The sequence below is a fragment of the Salvelinus sp. IW2-2015 genome, linkage group LG12 (genome assembly GCF_002910315.2).
Source record: "Salvelinus sp. IW2-2015 linkage group LG12, ASM291031v2, whole genome shotgun sequence".
NCBI lineage: Eukaryota > Metazoa > Chordata > Actinopteri > Salmoniformes > Salmonidae > Salvelinus > Salvelinus sp. IW2-2015.
The window spans coordinates 10,519,507-10,541,549 of record NC_036852.1 but is presented as its reverse complement, the minus strand read 5'-3'; the positions used below and the strand labels follow the sequence as shown (position 1 = coordinate 10,541,549).

General features: G+C 42.7%; 1 protein-coding gene across 1 annotated transcript in view; it reads left to right on the top strand.

Moving 5' to 3' along the window:
* The first annotated feature begins 9,466 nt into the window (after positions 1-9,466).
* Positions 9,467-22,043, top strand: part of appa (amyloid beta (A4) precursor protein a) — a 40,100-nt gene continuing 27,523 nt past the window's right edge. Inside the window, 1 exon segment of the mRNA XM_070445857.1 lies at positions 9,467-9,658. Within this exon segment, the coding sequence (XP_070301958.1) occupies positions 9,599-9,658 (60 nt within the window). The 5' untranslated portion in view covers positions 9,467-9,598.

Genomic DNA, 22,043 nt, shown 5'->3' with positions numbered 1-22,043 from the left:
TCACGGCGCCAGTCCTACTCTTCCTCGGATACCCACCCAGTCGACTCAAAACGGACACCTGCAAACTGCCATTGGTTAAGAGATTCAGTGTATAACTGACTTCAATTAGCTCGTGTGTTGACTGACACGTATGGTCTTGACATCCATCAGCACTAGCATGCTTATGTACACAACTAGGCTTGTTAATGCTCCCTAGTTACATGGTCACCTTGCGTTCATCTAAGCTTTGGTTTTTCATAGCACGCAGACAGAGTGTCAGCAGCGAACAAAAGGTATTCCACCACGTGACGCCTACTGGGATCTGACCTCTCATCACTCCAAACATCACCACTGCCTGTGTATTCTGCCAACCGCCAAGTTCATGGGCTGCCCTGGAAGGACAAAAACAGAACACCCGTGTTGCAATACGCGTTATATATAATGCAAAGATACAACAAACTTTCAACCAACTTTCACAACCTTATGCAATACGTTAAACCAAGAAATCTTTACTCGTTGCAATAGGGAATGCTTGGATTGTTACAACCATATTGGAGGAATAAATGAAACACCAAATTAAACATGAAGTAGATCCGCACCTGGGTGACATTCTCCACCACTTTTAAAAATTCAGTGTTTCCTTCCACTGATAACTCATTTGTGACGTGAACATAATACACGCAAAATGACATACGTGCATGGAGCCACCCGTCCCACAAAAGCTGTATTTGATGCTTTCAGCCCACACCCGAGCGCAGCTCCTCGAGCTTTAGACACGATACAAGAGACAATAATCTTTGAAAAAGACTAGTATTCATGACTTCCATTATACTGCAAAACAACGCTAAAATCAACAAACGTCCCTTGAGACATATGAATCTAGTAGCCGCTGTGTCCCAAGTATAACCTTCCCTCGAATTAGCTTGAGGCCTAAAGATGGCTACTACCTCTACAGGTCTATCGATTCCTTTAGTAGTCGTCTCCATCCACCGTTCCTCATCTCCTGGTCAGACTGCCGGCGTCCACATTACAGCGGCGCCGCACAGCGACCATTCACCGCTAGCTCCTCGGTCCTACAGCCTCCACCCACTCCTCGACACCGTGGACCATTGCATCCATCCAGCCCCTATGCTCGCAAACTACCTAGCATACAGGTCACCGTCTCCACCACATCAGTTATTGCGTTGACGCGCGTCACCGCCACTCCATACGGCCGAACTTGGAGTCCAAGGTTAGCACATTGATTCCCCTAGGTCCTGCTACTACTGTCCTGCATGTAGCGGTTCTCGGACTACACACAGCAGCTTCCCGATCCGTAGGCTGGCAGAATACCACCAGGGTTTGTGGTGGATTCCCTCCCGCTAGCTCCCCTGTTAAAGATGTTGGCCATGTTCTGTTATAATCTCCACCCGGCACAGCCAGAAGAGGACTGGCCACCTCTCATAGCCTGGTTCCTCTCTAGGTGTCTTCCTAGGTTTTGGCCTTTCTAGGGAGTTTTTCCTAGCCGCCGTGCTTCTACACCTGCATTGCTTGCTGTTTGGGGTTTTAGGCTGGGTTTCTGTACTGCACTTTGAGATATCAGCTGATGTAAGAAGGGCTATATAAATACATTTGATTTGATTTGATTTGAATACAAATTGCAGTGTGTAATGCAGCCTAGTTTTATTTACACCATCCCGGGATCCATCTTAGCAATATAACTTTGCTCTGTGCTTCTCCGAGCACGCACTTCCTAGCCCATAGGCTATGGATCATTGAATTGAGACCACATTAAATAGCCTATAGGCGCAATTGATATTGCATGCCCAGTGGAGAATCAGAGATGAAGCACACATCGATATATAGCCTAATAAGCAACTCATTCTAAAACACTGTGAAATATTGACATTTTATCAATTACAAATTACATGACCTTCCCCCTTGACTAGATTTAAAACACACTAAACCATCCCATTGACTGACATTTAAAAAGCATGACCCTCCCCCRTTTTCCTYCAGGTAACCATTCTGTCAATGTTGATCCATCCCTAACTCAGACGCATTTAGGTACTGAAAATAACAATGGGAATACCTGTGTAAATAGTTAGTTTACAGATCATTTGTAAATCCGTAATAAGAAATAATGATTCATTACGTATAAACTAGTATATATATATATATATATATATATATCCCACTTATTCAAAGTTGTATAAACCCTAAAGATATCTTAAAAAAAAAAAATCTTAAATCCGTAATAAGAAATAATGATTCATTACGTATAAACTTATATATATATATCCCACTTATTCAAAGTTGTATAAACCCTAAAGATATCTTTAAAAAAAATTCAACACGAGTTTCAACCCTCTAGTGGAGCCGTGCCATTTACAGCAAAGTCCATTTGCCATGTGTTCTCATCGAACATTTCAGTCTTAAGCTTTTGGTATTTGATTAGGATCCCAAAACCTGTTGCGAAAGCAGCAGCTACTCTTCACAACTTAAACATTGTCACGACTCCGACCGAAGCAGGCTCCCCTTCCCGTTCGGGTGGCGCTCGGCGGTCGTCGTCACCGGCCTATTAGCTGCCACTGATTCTTTTCTCCCCCTCCTTATGTGTTTATTGATTACACCTGTTTTGAGTTTGTTGTAATTAGTTGGGCTTTATTAGTCAGCCGGCCCTCCCGTTTCTTTGTGCGGGATTGATTATTGTAAGCCTGGTGTTTGTTTCAGACGTACATGTTTGTTTATGTTCGTGTATAGTGCTGGACTGTTTTCGTTCCCCGTGTCTGGGGGCAGTTTATTTTSAGCACCCAGTGTTTAGTGGGGTGGCCGTGGTTCACCGTGAATGCATTAAAAGAGCATTATATTGAACTCTCTGTTTTCCTGTGCCTGACTTCACACTCCCGACACSCAGTACCYTACAAACATGGCATTAATACAAAACATTAATAGACAAGAACAGCTCAACGACAGAACTACATACATTTAAAAATGGCACACAAAGCCTATATATATCAATGCATACACACAATTTATAGGTCAAATAGGGGAGAGGAGTTGCTTTATCTGTTTTTTAAACTAGGTTTGCTGTTCATTTGAGCAATATGAGATGGAAGGGAGTTCCATGCAATAATGGATTTATATAATACTGTACGCTTTCTTGAATTTGTTCTGGATTTGGGGACTGTTTCACATGTTTCTTATAAAAAGAAGTGACACAGTCAGTCTCTCCTCAACTCTTAGCCAATAGAGACTGGTATGCATAGTATTTCTATTAGCCCTCTCATTATACTGAAGAGCAAAACATGATTGGTTCCCATATGGTTTAGCGGTTAGGATTGCTGGTTTTCACCTAGGCTGCCCAGGTTCGACTTCCAGTATGGGAATTAACTGTTTTAATATTGGTCTCCCAAGTGGCGCAGCGGTCTAAAGCACTACAGCTCAGTGCTAGAGGTGTCACTAGAGACACTCTGGTTTGAATCCAGGCTGTAGCACAACCGGCCATGATTGAGAGTCCCACAGGATAGCGCACAGCCAGTGTTGGCCTTTCACCGGTAGCCTAGAGTGTTGGGCAGTACCAACAGGTTGCTGGATTGAATCCTGAGCTTTGACGAAGGTGTCACAACCCTGACCATAAGAGAGCCATGTTGTGTCATCTATGGTGTAGTAGGCTAGGGCATGACTAGGGGGTGAATCTAGTATACTATGTTGTGTGGTTCTAGTTTGTTTTTTCCTATTTTTGGGTTTTGTATGATTTCCGAAATTTATGAGGCAGCTGGTAATAGTTGTCTCTAATTGGGGATCAATATTTAAGTAGTTTTTTCACACCTGTGTTTGTGGGATCTTGTTATAATGTGTTGTTGCCTGTGAGCAACCCTCCATTTGTCTTCACCTTTTGTTCATTCTTTATGTTTTTGTGCGTTAACAGTTAAATAAACATGTTGGAAACCATATTCACGCTGCACCTTGTCCCAATAATTCTTACGACGAACCATGACACAAGGTTAAAACTCTGTTCTGCCCCTGAACAAGGCAGTTAACCCATTGTTCCCCGGTAGGCCATCATTGTAAATAAGAATTTGTTCTTAACTGACTTGCTTAGTTTAATAAAATAAACATGCCACTCTGTTCTGGGCCAGCTGCAGCTTAACTATGTATTTATTTGCAGCACTTGACCACATTACTGGACAATAATCAAGATAAGCCAAAACTAGAGCCTGCAGGACTTGCTTTTTTGAGAGTGGTGTCAACAACAAAAAGCCTCTCCCCATCTTTACAACCATTGAATCTATGTTTTGACCATGACAGTTTACAATCTAAGGTAACACCAAGTCATTTAGTCTCCTTAACTTGTTCAACAGCCACACCATTCATTACCAGATTCAGTTGAGGTCTAGAGCTTAGGGAATGATTTGTACCAAGTACAATGCTCTTAGATTTAGAGACTCTCAGGGCCAGTCTATTTCTGGCCACCCATTCCAAAACGGACTGCAACTCCTTGTTAAGAGATTCAGTGACTTCATTAGCTGTGGCTGCTGACACGTATGGTTGAATCATCAGCATACATGTATGTACACACAGGCTTTGTTTAATGCCAGTGGCACGTCATAAGCTTTGTWGCAACAAGGATCCACCATGCCTCTGGACTACACCCCTTCCTGTGGGTGGCTGCCTGAAAGACAAAAACAGAGTGATTAAAGTACACAATTCAAARTCACATGATACGTTAACCATGCAATAGGAATGCTTGATTGTTACACATGGAAAGTAGTGGCACCTGTGACATTCTCACCCACTTTAAAATTAGTGTTTCCTCACACTAGTGAGTGAAAACACTGCAAAATKACATACGTGCAATATTATGTTTCACACACCGGTTAGCAAAAAYAATTAAAAAAAACATTTACTCAAAACAACCAACAAAGTCCCCTTGAACATAAAGGCCTCCAATACCTTCTAGCTAGCAGCCAGGGCCATTCTTGTAGTCGTCTCCATCCACCGTTTCCTCTCTCCTGGTCGACCTGGGTCATCGGGGGGCCCCATCCTGGTCGCTACAGCCGCTCACCCACTTTGAGTGGACCATTCCATCCAGCTCTCTGCACGCCCCCATGGCAGTTTTATTGCGGGCCCCCATGGCAGTCACAGAGGTCATACCTTCCTGTGTGGTGTCTCATACACAACAGAAGTTCCCTGATCCTGGTGCAGAATACACAGGGTCCCTTCCCCTCTCCTTTACTCCTCTCCCCTTTTCCCTCCCATTTTGACTGATACCATTCAACTGATAAAAATATTCAATACAAGTAAAAGTTGTGTCTCTCATTCAGAGACATCAGTATCAAGCCTGTCTGTCAGTCTGGACTTCATCACATCTTGCAAGTCTCCATGTGCTGGCTCCATACATGTTTTCTGTGAACACATACACACATAGTCACTGTTTACTTACCAATGGCAGTTGTGATATTCATATCTGATACACAAACATGTACTATGTTGAAGTTTGAACATGGTCAGATTAAAACCTACCCAATTATGGTCTCCCATCAAACGACTGAGGCTGCCGTGGAAATAAGCATCTCTAGTCCATCTGTAGAAATAGCAGAGTTGAGGCAGAGTTCACCAGTGACAGATGAAATGAAAAAGGGTGTTGCTATTACTGGCATTTCTGATGTTACTGTATTATTAGTAATCACCTCATTGTGGATTGTGTTGAGTGCCAGTTCTCTCTGCATCTTTGAAAACATACACCAGTCACTGTTCTTATCACAATGGCAGTTAGGGATACGTATATCTGACACACAAACATACTATGTTGAAGTTTGAACAGGTCAGACTAAGCCTACTAATTCCGTTCTCCCTATCAACGACCATTGGTAAGCAGGCAGGAGCTGAGGCTGGAGGTGACATCTTTCCCAGAGCCCCATTAATGGGCATAGCAGAGTAGATCAGCTCCTGGTGTCACACCCTAATCTGTTTCACCTGTCTTTGTGATTGTCTCCACCCCCGCTCCAGGTGTCGCCCATCTTCCCCATTATTCCCTGTGTATTTTAAACTGTGTTCCCTGTTATGTCTGTTGCCAGTTTATCTTGTTTGTCAAATCAACTAGCGTTTTTGTATCAGCGCTTGCTTTTCCCTCTTTTCTCGTCTCCTGGTTTTGACCTTTGCCCCACCTCTGGATTACAACCTCTGCCTGACCTGAGCCTGCCTGCCCGTCCTGTACTTTTGCCCCTGTTGCTGTAATAAACATTGTTACTTCGACACGGTCTGCATCTGGGTCTTACCTTTATCCTGATACCTGGCCCTCGTCAAAGATAATGGTCGGTCACACACACACACACACACACAGAGCACTGATTACATTATCAATGTCGGTTATGATTATCCTGGTAGAACCAACCTGATCGCTGCGTTCACCTTTCTATTTCACTTCAATATCATAAAATGTGAAGGGAAATAGAATGCGTGACAGGCTGGTTCCACTCAGGCTAGGTTATGTCCAGGACATTATATTCACCCAAGAAGTAGAGAATAAGACAAATATAGCCCTGTGACAAGCAGCTGCGAAGGTTGCCTGCCGGATACTTGCCAATAAAGTGGCTGACTGTCCATTCATAGGAATGCTCACAGCGAGGGCATGTCTGCTATGATACTGTGTGAGATATTTGGCACAATAGACAGACATGTCCGTGAAGAGAATTTTCTCATAGGCAAACATTGGGGCAGTCTTCGGAATTCCAACAGTAATGTGTAATTCTGACATTTTACATGCTAGCTTATATGACAATGACTGCTGCCAGCCTTACATCTTACAAAGAGAGATATCGTCGCGAATTAAAATGGTGTAGGACTTCAAACCCAGAAAATACATACAATTTTTAGATAATTTGAGAGAATAGACAGACAATATCCTATTTATCCCCAAACAATGGCAGTCTGAATGTTCTAAGAGCAGTTTTTTTTTATACTAAATGTAAGGTGTTTTTGGTTTTCTAGTTTCATTGTTTATTGTTATGCGTATAAATGGTTATTTTCGTTGTAACTGATCAAATTAAATATAACATTTTATATTTTGCAAGTCTGAGTAATAACGACATTAGTAAGGATATACACTTATTCTGTATTACTGCAATTAATAATTATTCCAATAGATGGCAGCATAAAGACCAACAAATTAATTTCAGAAGATTAGTTATTCTCTGGATTACAACCACTGCCCTGCACAGGAAAACTCCTGCACACATTTTTTCTGTCCCTTTCCACACTGCTAATGCAAGAGGAAGGACTGAAAAGTATTCAACAGATTACTGTGAATTAATATAATGATCAGGGGTGCAACTTTGGTTTTATAAGTGGGTGGGACACAACTTTTTTTCCAGTCGGATAAACACTCCAAACAGCCTTCTATACCGCTCGGAGGCGTCCGCATCACATTCCAATGATAAAACTGGGGGGGACAAAAATGCAATTTCAGAATGTGGGGGGGACATGTCTCCACCGTCCCCAGTGAAAGTTGCGCCCCTGATAATGATGATTCATGTTTATTATTACCTGTTTTTATGTTCATGTTTTGAAATTATACTTGATTACTATTTCAACAATGATTATCAATAATCCTGAACATTAATTCAGTCACCTCTGTTTGAGAAAATAGTACTTCCCTCGTACATTCATTGTCAAATTCATCAACCAGCATCAATCCGCTCTGYCTTCTCGCACAAGTAGCCTGTTGAGGTAATTTGCTAACCCTAAGGGTTGCATGATTCAATCTCTTGGCAGGCTGTGGAAAATGCACTCTTTTGTACTCAAGAAACTTGCACTGTATTGATATATTAAGATATTTCAAAATACATGTATGCTAGGGTTGAGGTTAGTGCATCTGACTAGTAATTATTTGGCAGGGTTCAATACTTGCAACAGAATATTTAATGTTTTGCTGTCCCAAAAGCWCTTGGCATTCTCTCAACCAGCTTCACCTGGAATGCTTTTCCAACAGTCTTGAAGGAGTTCCCACATATGCGGAGCACTTGTTGGGTGCTTTTCCTACACTCTGCGGTCCAACTCATCCCAAACCATCTCAATTAAGTTGAGGTCGGGTGATTGTGGAGGCCAGGTCATCTGATGCAGCACTCCATCACTCCCCTTCTTGGCCAAATAGCCCTTACACAGCTTGGAGGTGTGTTGTGTCATTGTCCTGTTGAAAAASAAATGACAGTCCCACTAAGGGAAAACCAGATGGGATGGCATATCGTTGCAGAATGCTGTGGTAGCCATGCTGGTTAAGTGTGCCTTGAATTCTAAATAAATCACAGACAGTGTCACCAGCAAAGCATCCCCACGCTATCATACTTCCTCCTTGCTTCACGGTGGGAACCACACATGCTGAGATCATCCATTCACCTACTCTGCGTCTCACAAAGACACGGAGGTTGGAACCAAAAATCTTCAGACCAAAGAACAGATATCCACCGGTCTAATGTCCATTGCTCATGTTTATTGGCCCAAGCAAGTCTCTTCTTATTATTGGTGTCCTTTAGTAGTGGTTATTTGCAGCAATTCGACCATGAAGGCCTGATTCATGCAGTCTCCTCTGAACAGTTGATTTTGAGATGTGCCTGTTACTTGAACTCTGTGAAGCATTTATTTGGGTTGCAATCTGAGGTGCAGTTAATTGCAGATTTCTGAGGCTGGTAACCCTAATGAACTTATAGAGAGTAACTTTCGAAGTTCTTTGATTGACTTTCCTGTGGCAGTCCTCATGAGAGCCAGTTTTATCATAGCGTTTGATGGTTTTTGCAACTGCACTTGAAGTAACTTTCAAAGTTCTTTGATTGACTGACCTTCATGTCTTAAAGTAATGATGGACTGTCRTTTCTCTTTGCTTATTTGAGCTGTTCTTGCCATAATATGGACAGTCTTTTACCAAATAGGGCTATCTTTTGTATACCACCCCTACCTTGTCACAACACAACTGATTGGCTCAAACGCATTAAGGAAAGAAATTCCACAAATGTACTTTTAACAAAGCACACCTGTTAATTGAAATGCATTCCAGGTGACTACCTCCTGAAGCTGGTTGAGAGAATGCCAAGCTTGTGCAAAGCTGTCACCAAGGCAAAGGGTGGCTACTTTGAAGAATCTAAAATATATTTTTATTTATTTAACTCTGTTTTGGTTACTACATGATTCCATATGTGTTATTTCATAGTTTTTATGTCTTCACTATTATTCTACAATGTAGAAAATAGTAAAAAATAAAAACCCTAGAATAAGCGATATGTCGAAACTTTTGACTGGTACTGTATATATATATATATATTACATAGAATTAAGCATAATTATTATGGCTCTAGATTGCAGGAAAATCTGTTTCAGGTGTTTGAAAAATGCTAAATTCAGTGTTTAGCCCCCATCGGGACCACACCCAGAGCTATCCTCAGATGTTTTGGGCCTCTCCCTAATAATTCCGTTCATTCGTTGTCCGGTCAGGTGACTTGGCGCTCGAGCWGCCTCGGTATCGTTCCCCATTAAACAAACACAGTCAGCGGCACTGCCACGGAGACGAGCTCTGAATACATACCGACGGAACATAGAATAAACCCCAATACACCATACATAGGACGCGTTGTGACAATAATACGGTATGGGGGACCGTATGGCTTTGTTGCTGCTGGTTGTTGCGACCACGGCGTTAGCAGTTGAGGTAAGAAACTGGGGAAAGAAAGACGGGATCGGGACAAGGCTGAGCTCCATGGCTATTTCTTCTCTTCCGCTGCTATAGCGGGAGCGAGCAGCCGGGTGATTCCAAACCATGGGGGCTAATTACGCATGAATAGAACAAAATKAAACCAGACATTCAGCAAGGCTGTGATCATATTCCACGCCTGAATATATGTTGGACAGCTTTTATCGAATTTAGTCTGACTCGAAATCATAGAAGTAGAATAGCCAGTGTTTAGATCCCCCTTTGCCCAGTGCTGTTATAAACTGCTATATTTCTGCCATTGCTTGAATTGAAATCTAGTTTTATAGCCTATGGATAAGTTTTATTTTTCATAATTCAAGATGAGAAATAATTACATTTGTTTTGCACAGAATGGAATGCTTCATCAGGTCTTTCTATYTAGGCTACGGCTGAGATTCCTGTGTAACCTATGTAAACGAACGTGATTTTTTGTTTCTGTGCATAATTGCACTTCAAAACACAGCCTAGTCTAAACAGGTTTGTAGTGGCAATATTGATTGTTGTATCCGGAGATTATGGGTAATRTGATCACCATTTTGTAGCAACTTGTGTAGTGTTTTTTCATGGCTCGATGGTATATTTTGGTGGTGGGCGTGAAAGTAAACATCTAACGTTAAAGTGGGTTATTCTTTACCTTAGATKTAGCTTTCTGTAGCCTAAAGACACRGGCTACTCCCTAAAAAGAGCCAACGAGTAGACCTATGACCCATTAATTCTGCACATCGCGCCCATGGATAAGGGTAAAATCGCCTATGTTTTCCCTACGTCAACCTGTTTCATGTTAAGCTAGAGAATAAAGATAATGTAGTGAGACAGAAGTAAGATGGCGGCGGTGCACTGCAGCATTCCATGAACCCAGAGGCTCGGAACGCAGGGACACGGTCTCTCGCGGGAACCATTAGGTTAACATTTCAACCGATAGGCTGGCTTCCAGTTTTTATTTTATTTATCACAACTTATCTAACCGTTTCAAGAAAATACCCTGCTAAAATGTCTGTTAAAGTCATGMGTTGTCTGGAAATGGCCCTGGTGTGGAGATGTTGCACACAATCACCGATCACTCTCTCAGGCGCTATGCCATGTMGGTGTGAATGTGGCCTTGTAAAGAGAGAGACAACAATTGCTCTTTCACGACGTTCTTATAGTGTTACAGTGTAACACAAACGGTACACTGCAATTGCTGCTGCGTTGCTACATTTGGTATGCCTGTGTGTGGGTACTGCGGTTTGAATTTTAACAAAYGATACCAGGCAGTAAGCGGATACATTTGATATGGGTGATACTTGTAACAGGTCGATGCGGGTCTGTGGGCTAGCTAGGCTACCCACACAAACATTACTCTTCACACACCTCAAGTTCAGTATGTCAATGTCACTCAGGTTTTACTAGGCCTTCTCACATCCATACACCTTTAACATAGCTAGTTGTTATATGTATTACCCCTAATGTTTCTGACTATATGTATCAGTTCTTGATCTTAGTTCAATATAGCCAAAGGGTGTTGGTGATATTTCAACATATTAAGATCATTTCAGTCAATTAAATGCCAAATAGGCTATGAGGTTGATTTTCAAACCTCCCAATACAGAAGTTCATAGTTAGTTTGTATTTCCCATATTGTGGGTTGTCAATAATTGAAAAGAAATCTGACGTAGTTTATAATGCTTTATTACTTGGTATACACATGTATAACCCACAAAATTGAACAGTGTAAGGACACAGAGGGCAGGGCTCTCTTGTTAATCCGACCTCTATACAGGAGGAGCAGAATTTCACTTTCCCATCCTTGAAAAATTGGTCGAARAGCAACCCAGGCAGTCTGTCAATGCACTGCAGTCATTCAAGCCCAGGGCAACACAGCCTCRCACCCATTAGAGTACATTATACCCATTGTCTCCCTTTGGCATCCACTGCTCATGTTGCAGCTTCATCCAACCATCCATTTAAAGCGCCAGTTTCCAATAGYGCTTTAAAGGGACAATTAGCTCTGTTACAGTCTACAATTCCTACCCTTGTAATGGTTTGTTGTGTGCCATTCATTGTCTCTGTTTTGAGATGTTTTTCAAGMCATGCCAACCATCCTCCATTTTAAGCCCCTTTTTATGTTTTGGTGGCGGTGCCTCTTTTTCTGCCTGCCAGATAGAAATTCCTGGCCCTTTATGGCGTTGTCATGGTACGTTTGTTATGTTGTTCTCCCCACGTTGGGATGTTCCTCCCCTTTCAGGATTTGTTGTATTTTGTACCCTCTTTCTCTCCCATGTAGCCACACKGGAYATCCTCACCTTTTAAGTAATGTTTGTCTGAAAAGGTCATGTCACCTATCCCTTTAATGGCATGGCAGGTTTTCAGGAGAGCTGATCGGTGAAAACACCTGGCATGGTGGTGTAAGGCTGGCTTTGTGCGCTGTAACCTGGCCTTTCAGATAGCATCCATGGCTGGTTATCTCTATCTTGCTGGCCATGGGCTGTGTTCAGTTGGCATGAAATGGAGTGAAACAGTACCTGAATTTGTCCAATGAGAGATGTTTGTTTTCACATTCTGTTGCAAAACATTTTGCGACGTTGTGTCCTAATGAACACGACCATGAAGCGCTTTACAGAGCAAATATATCATGATATCACGGTATCATCTGATATGAAATGTGCAGCAGTGTCTGGTACAGACCACATTTAGAGGCTCTCACAACATCAGGATGGGCTCGATTGTGAAGCAATTTCACAATCCCTCATCTATACAGATCAGTGGTTCTGTGCAGGTGCTGCTCCATTCCAATGCTCCCCAATGAAACCTGGATGAGAGTTATCAGGGACCCCACCTCCAACCAGGAGAGAATGGGTGTGTTCCAGGTTGTCTTTTTGCAGTCATGCTGCACATCTCAAAAGACWACTCTATCATAATAAAGTAGCACCTGAATCATTAAACACTTCTCTAGGCTTTGAGTTCTGATCATCTGCAATAATGATGACCTGGAACGCGCCCTATAGCCCTGCTGCTATGGCAACCCCACCGCTGCCCTGTAATAGGCCAGTGGATCACGTCTTAACTGTCAGTGTCACCGTCATGGACGCTGCCCATGGCGAGTCGTGTGTGACCTTCACGTCCCCACATACAAACCYGGAACTTGATAATCTGAGCGACCAAGCGCAGTCAAAGAGCCTGGTGGAGGTCGTTCGTGATGATTTCAGTTTTTAGCGGGCTGACTCACTGTGGCTTRGAGTTTTATAGAATTAGTCCAAAATGGCACCATATTCCTTATGTCGCCTTTCCAATAKGGCTCTGGTAAAAAGTAGTGCACTACATAAGGAGTACAGTGTCATTTGGATGTAGACATAGTCCACCGTTAACATATAGCTGCAGAGAGTAAGAGCGCGAAGGAAAGAGAAAAGAGGGAGGGCAGTAAGGTCAATGTGATTGACATYGACGTATGGGACAGTGATCTGTGTGACCCGTTGATTGAGCCCACGTGGATATATTAATTAATAATACGTCCGATGGCAACATGCTCCTGACATACACACAGACAGTTAGACACACGTGCACGCTCACTCTACACAACAACGCCAATACATAATCACACAAACACAGCAGCATGTGTCTGAGGAATTATGCTACACACTAGTCCCTCTGACTACAAAATGGCCACTCCTTCTTCAGTCGGCCTCCTTTATTCTTGATTGACTTGTCCTACTTGATCAAATGTCTCCCAAAGCAATCAAATAAATACTCTAAAACATGTATTTTCTGAATTCCAAATCAACCCCTAGCCCCTACCGTGTACAGGCTACACGCCTAGACACTCCTATAGAGCTGACTGTTTCTGAAATCATTTGGTAGGTATTGGTAATGGCTTACTTTTACCTTTTCATTTAGCTAGGGTGTAAATATAGCCATATTGATTGTACCGATCTAACCATCCAGTTCTCTCAGATCGACAGGGAGTAGGGGGCTAGGGGTTGATCTGGAATTGAGCAATTATTCCTCACCTCATCAATTATCCCTCTTTCTCCCATGTTGGGTCTCTTTTTGAAATGATTGAGCTACCCGCCTTGCCCACCTCCTCTCCTCCCTCCTTATCCCCCTCTTCCCTCCTCCTCCTGTGTTTTGGTGGCAGCGGTGCCCTCCCCGGTCGCCTGGCACCCGCGCTATAATTAGAGCGCCGCCTCCCAGAGATATTCCTGTCTCTGCTCTCTCACGCTTTCTTCCTTTCATTCCTCCCTTATTCAAGTTTTTTCACTGCCTCTTTCTTCAGAAGCAACAGGCCTAAGTCTTCCCTCATTCAATATCTTGCTCCCATTCCTCCTTTTCGTTCCCTCCTTATCTCTGTCTTTTTACTGCCTTTTTCTCCAAGACAGGCCAACGCTTCCCTCGCTCAACCCTCGACAGTGTCCCYCTGTATATTGGCCTTGTGTATATTCATTGCTACATGTACTGTGAAGGGAGTTATGCRTATCGCTTTACAACAGTTTCAATCAACTATGACCTGACATTTGGAGAATTGAATCAGTGCTGGTCTAAATGTTGATTTGGCCTTTGATTTTAATCCACTTGCTCAAAATTGCGTTGTTGATTTATAGTTTGCAGTTGTTTTGAAGTATCTATCTCTAAAAGGTCCACTTTGTTTCATGAACTAAATAACTAAATAACTAGCTGAACTGTGAGTAGCATAGCGTGTGTGTGGCGTCAAGAAGGAGTCGGTTATTCTTGGCAGTGCCCTGCTATTCCCAGTTCCTGTTTCCTTGTCCCCACCATTACCTGGGGTGGGTTTCCTGTATTTGTGGGACGCAGGAGGAGACGTATAGGCTACTGTGTGTGTGACAGTAATGGAACATGGGGGTGTGTGTGTGCAGGCGTGTTTCTCTCACACTTGATTTGTTTTGTGTATCTCTCCCGTGTGTGTGCATTTTAATCTCACTTGATTAATTGTGTGTTCAATGCCCCACTAAGATATGTGGGACGGGTAAGCAATGCATCACTGCAAGGGTATGCTGCTGACCCTATGCATTACCTTATTTCTCAGTATGGGGAGCTAGTTCTTGGAAACATGTATCATACATTGASTTCACATAGTAGACTTGTTCCATTGTGGCTCAGTTGGTAGAATACTTGTACTAGGCTTGAGCGGTATGCAGAATGTTATACTTTCATTCCGACCTTGTGCCATACTGGCATAATTGGTAACACCGTCTCTGAACACAAGGGGTGCTGTTTTCAAACCCCACTGATACTCTGTAATCAAAAGGTTAGCAATGCTAACAAGTACCTGTAAAATCCCATAGAAAATGCTAACGATCGCGTTGCGAACATTTTGTACAGTTTCTGACCTAAACTATACATGACTCAAAAATGCTACCCAGTTTGCTGCACGCACAAAACAAATATTAGCCAGCAAGGCTCTTGATACAGGAGGGATTTCTCTGTTACCAAGCCTCCCGAGTGGCGCAGCGGTCTAAGGCACYGCATCTCAGTGCTAGAGGCGTCACTACAGACCCTAGTTCAATCCCGGGCTGTAACACAACCGGTCGTGATCGGGTGTCCCATAGGGCGGCGCACAATTGGCCTAGTGTTGTCCGGGTTAGGAGATGGTTTGGCCAGGGTAGTCCGTCATTGTAAATAARAATTTGTTCTTAACTGACTTGCCTAGTTTAGTAAAACATTTTCAAAGCGAATGCTTGATGTTGGAAGAAGCTAACATTAGAAGCMTCTTCCCTAAGTTTGTTTTATTCACTGCTTTAGCACACTCCGCAACCCTGATGTCCTAGCTGTGTCTGAATCCTGGCTTAGGAAGGCCACCACAAATTCAGAAATTTCCACCCCAACTACATTTTCCACCAAGATAGAACTGCCAAAGGGGGTGGAGTTAGCTTGCAGAGTTCTGTCATGCTATCCAGGTCTATGCCCAATTAAAAGTCCACCTTCCCAGAAATAAGTCTCTCACTGTTGCTGCTTGTTATAGACGCCCCCAGCTGTGCCCCTGACACCATATGCTCAAGCCAGTGCATTGTCCAGGCCCGTCTGAGGTTTGCCAATGATCACCTGGATGATCTAGAGGAGGAATGGGAGAAGGTCATGTGGTCTGTTGAGACAAAAATAGAGCTTTTTGGTCTAAACTCCACTCGCCGTGTTTGGAGGAAGAAGAAGGATGAGTAACCACGAAACACATCCCAACCGTGAAGCATGGAGGTGGAAAATCATTCTTTGGGATGCTTTTTTCTGCAAAGGGGACAGGACGACTGCACCGTATTGAGGGGAGGATGGATGGGGCCATGTATCGCTAGATCTTGGCCAACACACCTCCTTCCTCAGTAAGAGCATTGAAGATGGGTCGTGGCTGGGTCTTCCAGCATGACAACGACCCGAACACACAGCCGGGGCAACTAAGGAGTGGCTCCGTGAAGAAGCATCTCAAGGTCCTGGAGTGGCCTAGCCAGTCTCCAGACCTGAACCCAATAGAAATCTTTGGAGGGAGCTGAAAGTCCGTATTGCCCCAGCGACAGCCTCGAAACTGAAGGATCTGGAGAAGGTCTGTATGGAGGAGTGGGCAAAAATCCCTGCTGCAGTGTGTGCAAACCTGGTCAAGAACTACAGGAAACGTATGATCTCTGTAATTGCAAACAAAGGTTTCTGTACCAAATATTAAGTTCTGCTTTTCTGATGTATCAAATACTTATGTCATGCAATAAAATGCAAATTAATTATAAAAAATCATACAATGTGATTTTCTGGGTTTTAGATTCCGTCTCTCACAGTTGAAGTCTACCTATGATAAAAAATTACAGACCTCTCACATAGCAAAATCGGCAGTGTATCAAATACTTGTTCTCTCCCCTGTGTGTGTATTAGTGTATATATATATATATATTTATTTTTTTTACATTCGATACAGAGCCACACATGGGTTTTATATTAAATCAAATATATGCATTGAGCTTTTCTGATGCTTTAAGTGCACCTGTTTGATGAATAATGACAAATGACTCAAGAGGGAGCCAAAGATCTGGATAACAGAAGGGGAAAAAAACCTCTAAACTCGCTACCAACCATTTCTTCTCACTCTCCTGCTGACTTTTGCAGTTTCTGCCATTATCCCTTAACCTCTCTGGGATATGTGGGACGCGGTAGCTTTCCACCTGGCAACATCCAGTGAAAAATAGCCAGACGGAAATTAATAAATACTTTTAACATACAATATAACAAAACAATTTAACTTACATTGAAATAACATTTCAATATCAGATTCAATACACTTGTTTGTTGATCGCCAGCAAAAGTGGTCAGATTAAATGCTTTATCGGCGAAGCAACCATGCTATATCTTGATGGATGACGACCACTAACACATCACAGAACATAATTATCTTCCCCATCCGGCGCAACACAAAATCAGAATAAAGATATAATTCATGCCTTAATTTTGACGAGCTTCTTCTGTTGACACATCAATACTGACATCCGAGTAGCTTTATTGTCTGTGCATTTTCCGTAACATGTAACCTATTAATCACAAGGTCCGATTAATTGTACCAATGTCCATTTTGGCGGTTTGATCCAGAAAACAACCGGTTCCAACTGCACAACGTGGTATTTTTTTTATGTAATAATCTATAAAATTGAAGGACTGGGATGATCTTGTTCAATACCGGAGGAAAACAATGTGTAGCATGCTTTCTGGTCACGCGCCTCTAACAAACAGTCACTTTAACTGGAGGCTCATTCTGAACATGGCTACTTCTTTATTTCTCTCAGGAAACTCAACAGTTTCTAAAGACTGTTGACATCCATTGGAAGCGATAGGAACTGCAGGAAGGTCCCTTAGAAATCTGGATTCCCATTGAAACCCATTGAAAAGGTGACCTCAACAAAAAAAAAAAAAAAAATCTGAATGTTTTGTCCTCAGGGTTTTGGCCTGCCAATAAGTTCTGTTATAGTCACAGACATGATTCAAACAGTTTTAGAAACTTCAAGAGTGTTTTTCTATCCAATGCTAATATAATATGCATATATTAGAATCTGGGACTGAGTTAGGGAGGCAGTTTACTCTGGGCATGCTTTTCATCAAACGTGAAAATGTTGCCACTATCCTAAAACTTGCTTAGTGGCCGGTAATAGGCTACATGAGGATCGGCAACCTTTCTCATGTGGGAATGCCCAGTTTATCTTACAATTTCTACAAGATCTGATTGCCAGTTATGGCTTTTCATATGCACGTTTGCATGCAACAGATTCATTTAATTTCTATAACATCTTCACATCTATGAAAATGAACAAACTTAAAAAAGTTACTTCTGGCTCCTGAGTGATGCAGCGGTTGAGAGACACTGCATGGGCGACGGGGGAGACCCATGAGGGGAACAATTGGCCCAGCATCGTCCGTGGGTTAGGGGGAAGGTTTTGGCCGGCCGAGATGTCCCTGTCCGTCTTGCCTAGTGACGACGATGGCGGGTTGATGCATGCACGCTGACACGGTTGCCAATCGTCGATTTTTCTTTCGACACATTGGGTGTGGCTGGACAATGTGCCAGGGTTAAGCGAGCAGTGTATCAAGAAGCAGTTGGCTTGGCAGGGGTAGTGGTTTCGTAGAACGCATGGCTCTCGACCTTCGCCTCTCCCATGTCCCATTGGCTGCAACTCCGTACGGTATGACTGTAACGTCCAATTGGATATCACGAATTTGGAGGGGGTATCACGAAGGGAAAGGATATTAACTTCTATATGTAAACAATAGCTTACATAAAGCGAACAAATTAAATATTGCAGGGCCTGCAGGTAGAAAATATCCTGATCAAAAATAATCCTATGAATCACATTGGCTAACGGCATGGCCTGACTGCAACTACTTGAACGTATCAACTAATTAACTTGGTCCAGCCCGAAGGCTTGAACTTGCAACATTGTAATAAAATATTCTGGGCTCTGTTTCCCACACCAGTGAGCTCTGGACAGACACAGCTGTAGGCTATTTGGGCAAGGGTTAAGGAGCAGAGCTTTGACTTGGCGGAGCTGAGTACAGACCCTCAATTTTCAACTGCTATGAGCTCCTATTCCTCTTGTGGAGCTCCTGCCATCTACATATAACAGTAAATATTCCTTTGTGGAAGATTGTGTTCTCCCATCTCTGCATCACTCCACCAATCAGGCTCCAGTTTATGGGTGTAGTGGCCAGACGGGAAGCCACTGCTCAGTAAAAGGCACATGACAAGCCCGCTTTCAATTTGCCAAAAGTTGCCACCTAGAACTCTCCGACCTGGGAGCACACATAGATTGCTCTGTGCCTGATGAAAACCAAGATGGTTTGTCACTGCATGCCAAGTGGTCAGTCAGGAAGGGAAATATCACCAATCCTACAGTGAGCATTGTGGATGTTTTCAGCGGCAGGAACTGGGAGGACGTGTCAGGGCAAAGATGAAACGGAGCAAAGTACAGAGGACGGTTGGGCTGAACACCTAGTCTGAGGGGTCCTGAGCAGGGTTAGTCAACCTTCCAACGGACATGACTAAGTAGAAGCGCCAGACACGCAGGAGTGGCTTTGGGACAAGTCCTTCTGAATGTTCCTTTGCAAATGCCGCAACAGACCCGGGACTTGACGATCTGAACGAAATCATTCTGGGAGAGAACTGAAAATAGTGTAGCAAGGCAACGCTCGCACCTCACACTGAGCACAGCGCTTGAGGATCTGCAAGGAAGATGGGTAGGAAACCCAAATACAGGGGATGTCGTCCAAGGCTTGTGGGCGTCACTACCGCAACAAGAAGACTCTACAAGAAGATCGGGCGCTGTAGGTACTGCCAGAGATGCTTAACACACAGTTGGAGTAAAGAGTCTGGAATTACCTTTTTAAAGTGTTTAATAAGATTAGCGAAAACCTGGTTGTGTTGCTTTCTGTCATTATTGGGGTAGTGTGATGTAGATTCGGGGCGAAAAACACAATTTGAGTCAATTTTAGAATCAGGCTTATACGTATCAAAATGTGAAAAGTCCATGGGTGCTGAATACTGTTTTAGAACGATCCTTAACTCAGACTTGGACCACCACCCTCCCCACGAATAGAGTCAGCAAGGGCAGCAGAAAATAGGAGGATTGGCCTTTGAAACGCATTTGCAGTTAGCCACGTGGATTACTTTCCAAACACACTCAATGGTTGAATTTGGCCAAATATTAATATAATATTTTTTAGTACATATATATATATATAATAAATCCACATTTTTTTAACTTGTGATTGGTAACTTTTATGTCATTAGGCTGCTGAAGCCTGATACGCTTTTGTATCAATTTCATCTTTCATTTGACCAGGAAATTAAAACGTTTTACTGGATAGATGGTCAAGTGGATTCATGACTGATGCTGGCTTAGACTAAGGTTTTGAAACTTTATATGTTGACATGTCAGTCCAATCAAAGCTATGGTTAGATATATGATGGATGTCCATTTTAAGTATTTAGCGCCTTGAGCACTTTCTTTGGATTGCGGGCACTTCTAATGTAAATCAATGGCAGACCCCAAGGGTGTGTGAACTGCTTTTAGCTCTCCCTTAGATTTGCATAAAATGGGAAACAGGATGCACCTGAGCTCAAATTTTTAGTCTCATAAGCAGGGGTCTGAATACTTTTTGCAAAAATGTTAAAAACCTGTTCGCTTGATTATGGGGTATTGTGTGTAGATTGTTACAGCTCTGTTCTAAAATGGTTAAATATCATGTGGAAAAGGTCAAGGGGTCTGAATACTTGCACTGTGTGTATATATACATGCACATGCGATACTAGTTCAAAAGCTCACTTCAGGGTTTTTCTGTTATTTTTGTATATGAAATAACACATGTAATATTAGCTTTACTGGCACACTCTTGACATTCTCTCAATCAGCTTACACCTGGAATGCTTTTCCAACAGACTTTGAAGGAGTTCCACATATGCATAGACTTTGTGCTGCTTTTCCTTGCTGCGGTCCAACGCATCCCAAACCATCTCAATTGGGTTGAGGTCGGGTGATTGTGGAGGCGGTCATCTGATGCAGCACGCTCATCATCTCTTCTTGTCAAATAGCCTTACCAGCTTGGAGGTGTGTTTGGGTGTCATTGTCCTGTTGAAAACAAATGATCGTCCAATTAAGCGCAAACGATGGGCGTATCGCTGCAGAATGCTGTGGTAGCCATGCTGGTTAAGTGTGTCTTGAATTCTAAATAAATCACAGACAGCAAAGCACCATCACACCACCTCCATGCTTCACTTTGGGAACCACACATGCGGAGATCATCCATTYAACTACTCTGCATCTTAYAAAGACTCAGCGGTTGGAAYCAGAAATCTCAAATTTGGACTCATCAGACCAAAGGACAAATTTCCATCGGTCTAATATTCATTGCTCGTGTTTATTGGCCCAAACAAGTCTCTTCTTCTTATTATTATTATTATTGGTGTCCTTTAGTAGTGGTTTCTTTGCAGCAATTCGACCATGAAGGCCTGATTCACGCAGTCTCTGAACAGTTGATGTTGTGATGTCTGTTACTTGATCTCTGAAGCATTTATTTGGTCTACAATTTCTGTGGCTGGTAACTCTAATGAACTTATCCTCTGCAGCAGAGGTAACGCCGGGTCTTCCTTTCCTGTGGCGGTCCTCACGAGTGCCAGTTTCATCATAGAGCTTGATTGTTTTTGCGACTGCACTGTAATGGACTGTCATTTCTCTTTGCTTATTTGAGCTGTTCTTGCCATAATATGGACTTGGTCTTTTACTAAATAGGGATATATTCTGTATACCACCCCTACCTTGTCACAACACAACTGATTGGCTCAAAYGCATTAAGAAGGAAAGAAATTCCACAAATTAATTTTTACCAAGGCGCACCTGTTAGTTGAAATGCATTCCAGGTGACTACCTCATGAAGCTGGTTGAGAGAATGCCAAGCGTGTGCAAAGGGTGGCTACTTTGAAGAATGTAAAATGTATTTAGATTTGTTTAGCACTTCTTTGGTTACTACATGATTTCCATGTGTTCAAATAGTAAAAATAACAAAAAAGTGGATACTAAACAACATAATATCAAGGCATGTACAACTTCATGTGACTAGCAGCAGTGCAGCATTGGAAGTGTGCCCGCTGGCCTGTCCTTAAATCAAAAGGAAAAAAATGTAAATTGTGGCCATCTGGTTTTGCACATATAAGGCGAATTTGATGAATAGCATTTACTTTTACTCAAGTCTGAACACATTGTACTTTTCCAACACTTTTATACTCAAAATAGTAATTTCACTGGTTGATCTTCACACTTTACGTGACAGCACACAGTATAGACAGACAAGAACTCTCACGTATCAGATCCATAAGGGTAGCATCTGTATGTGACATGTA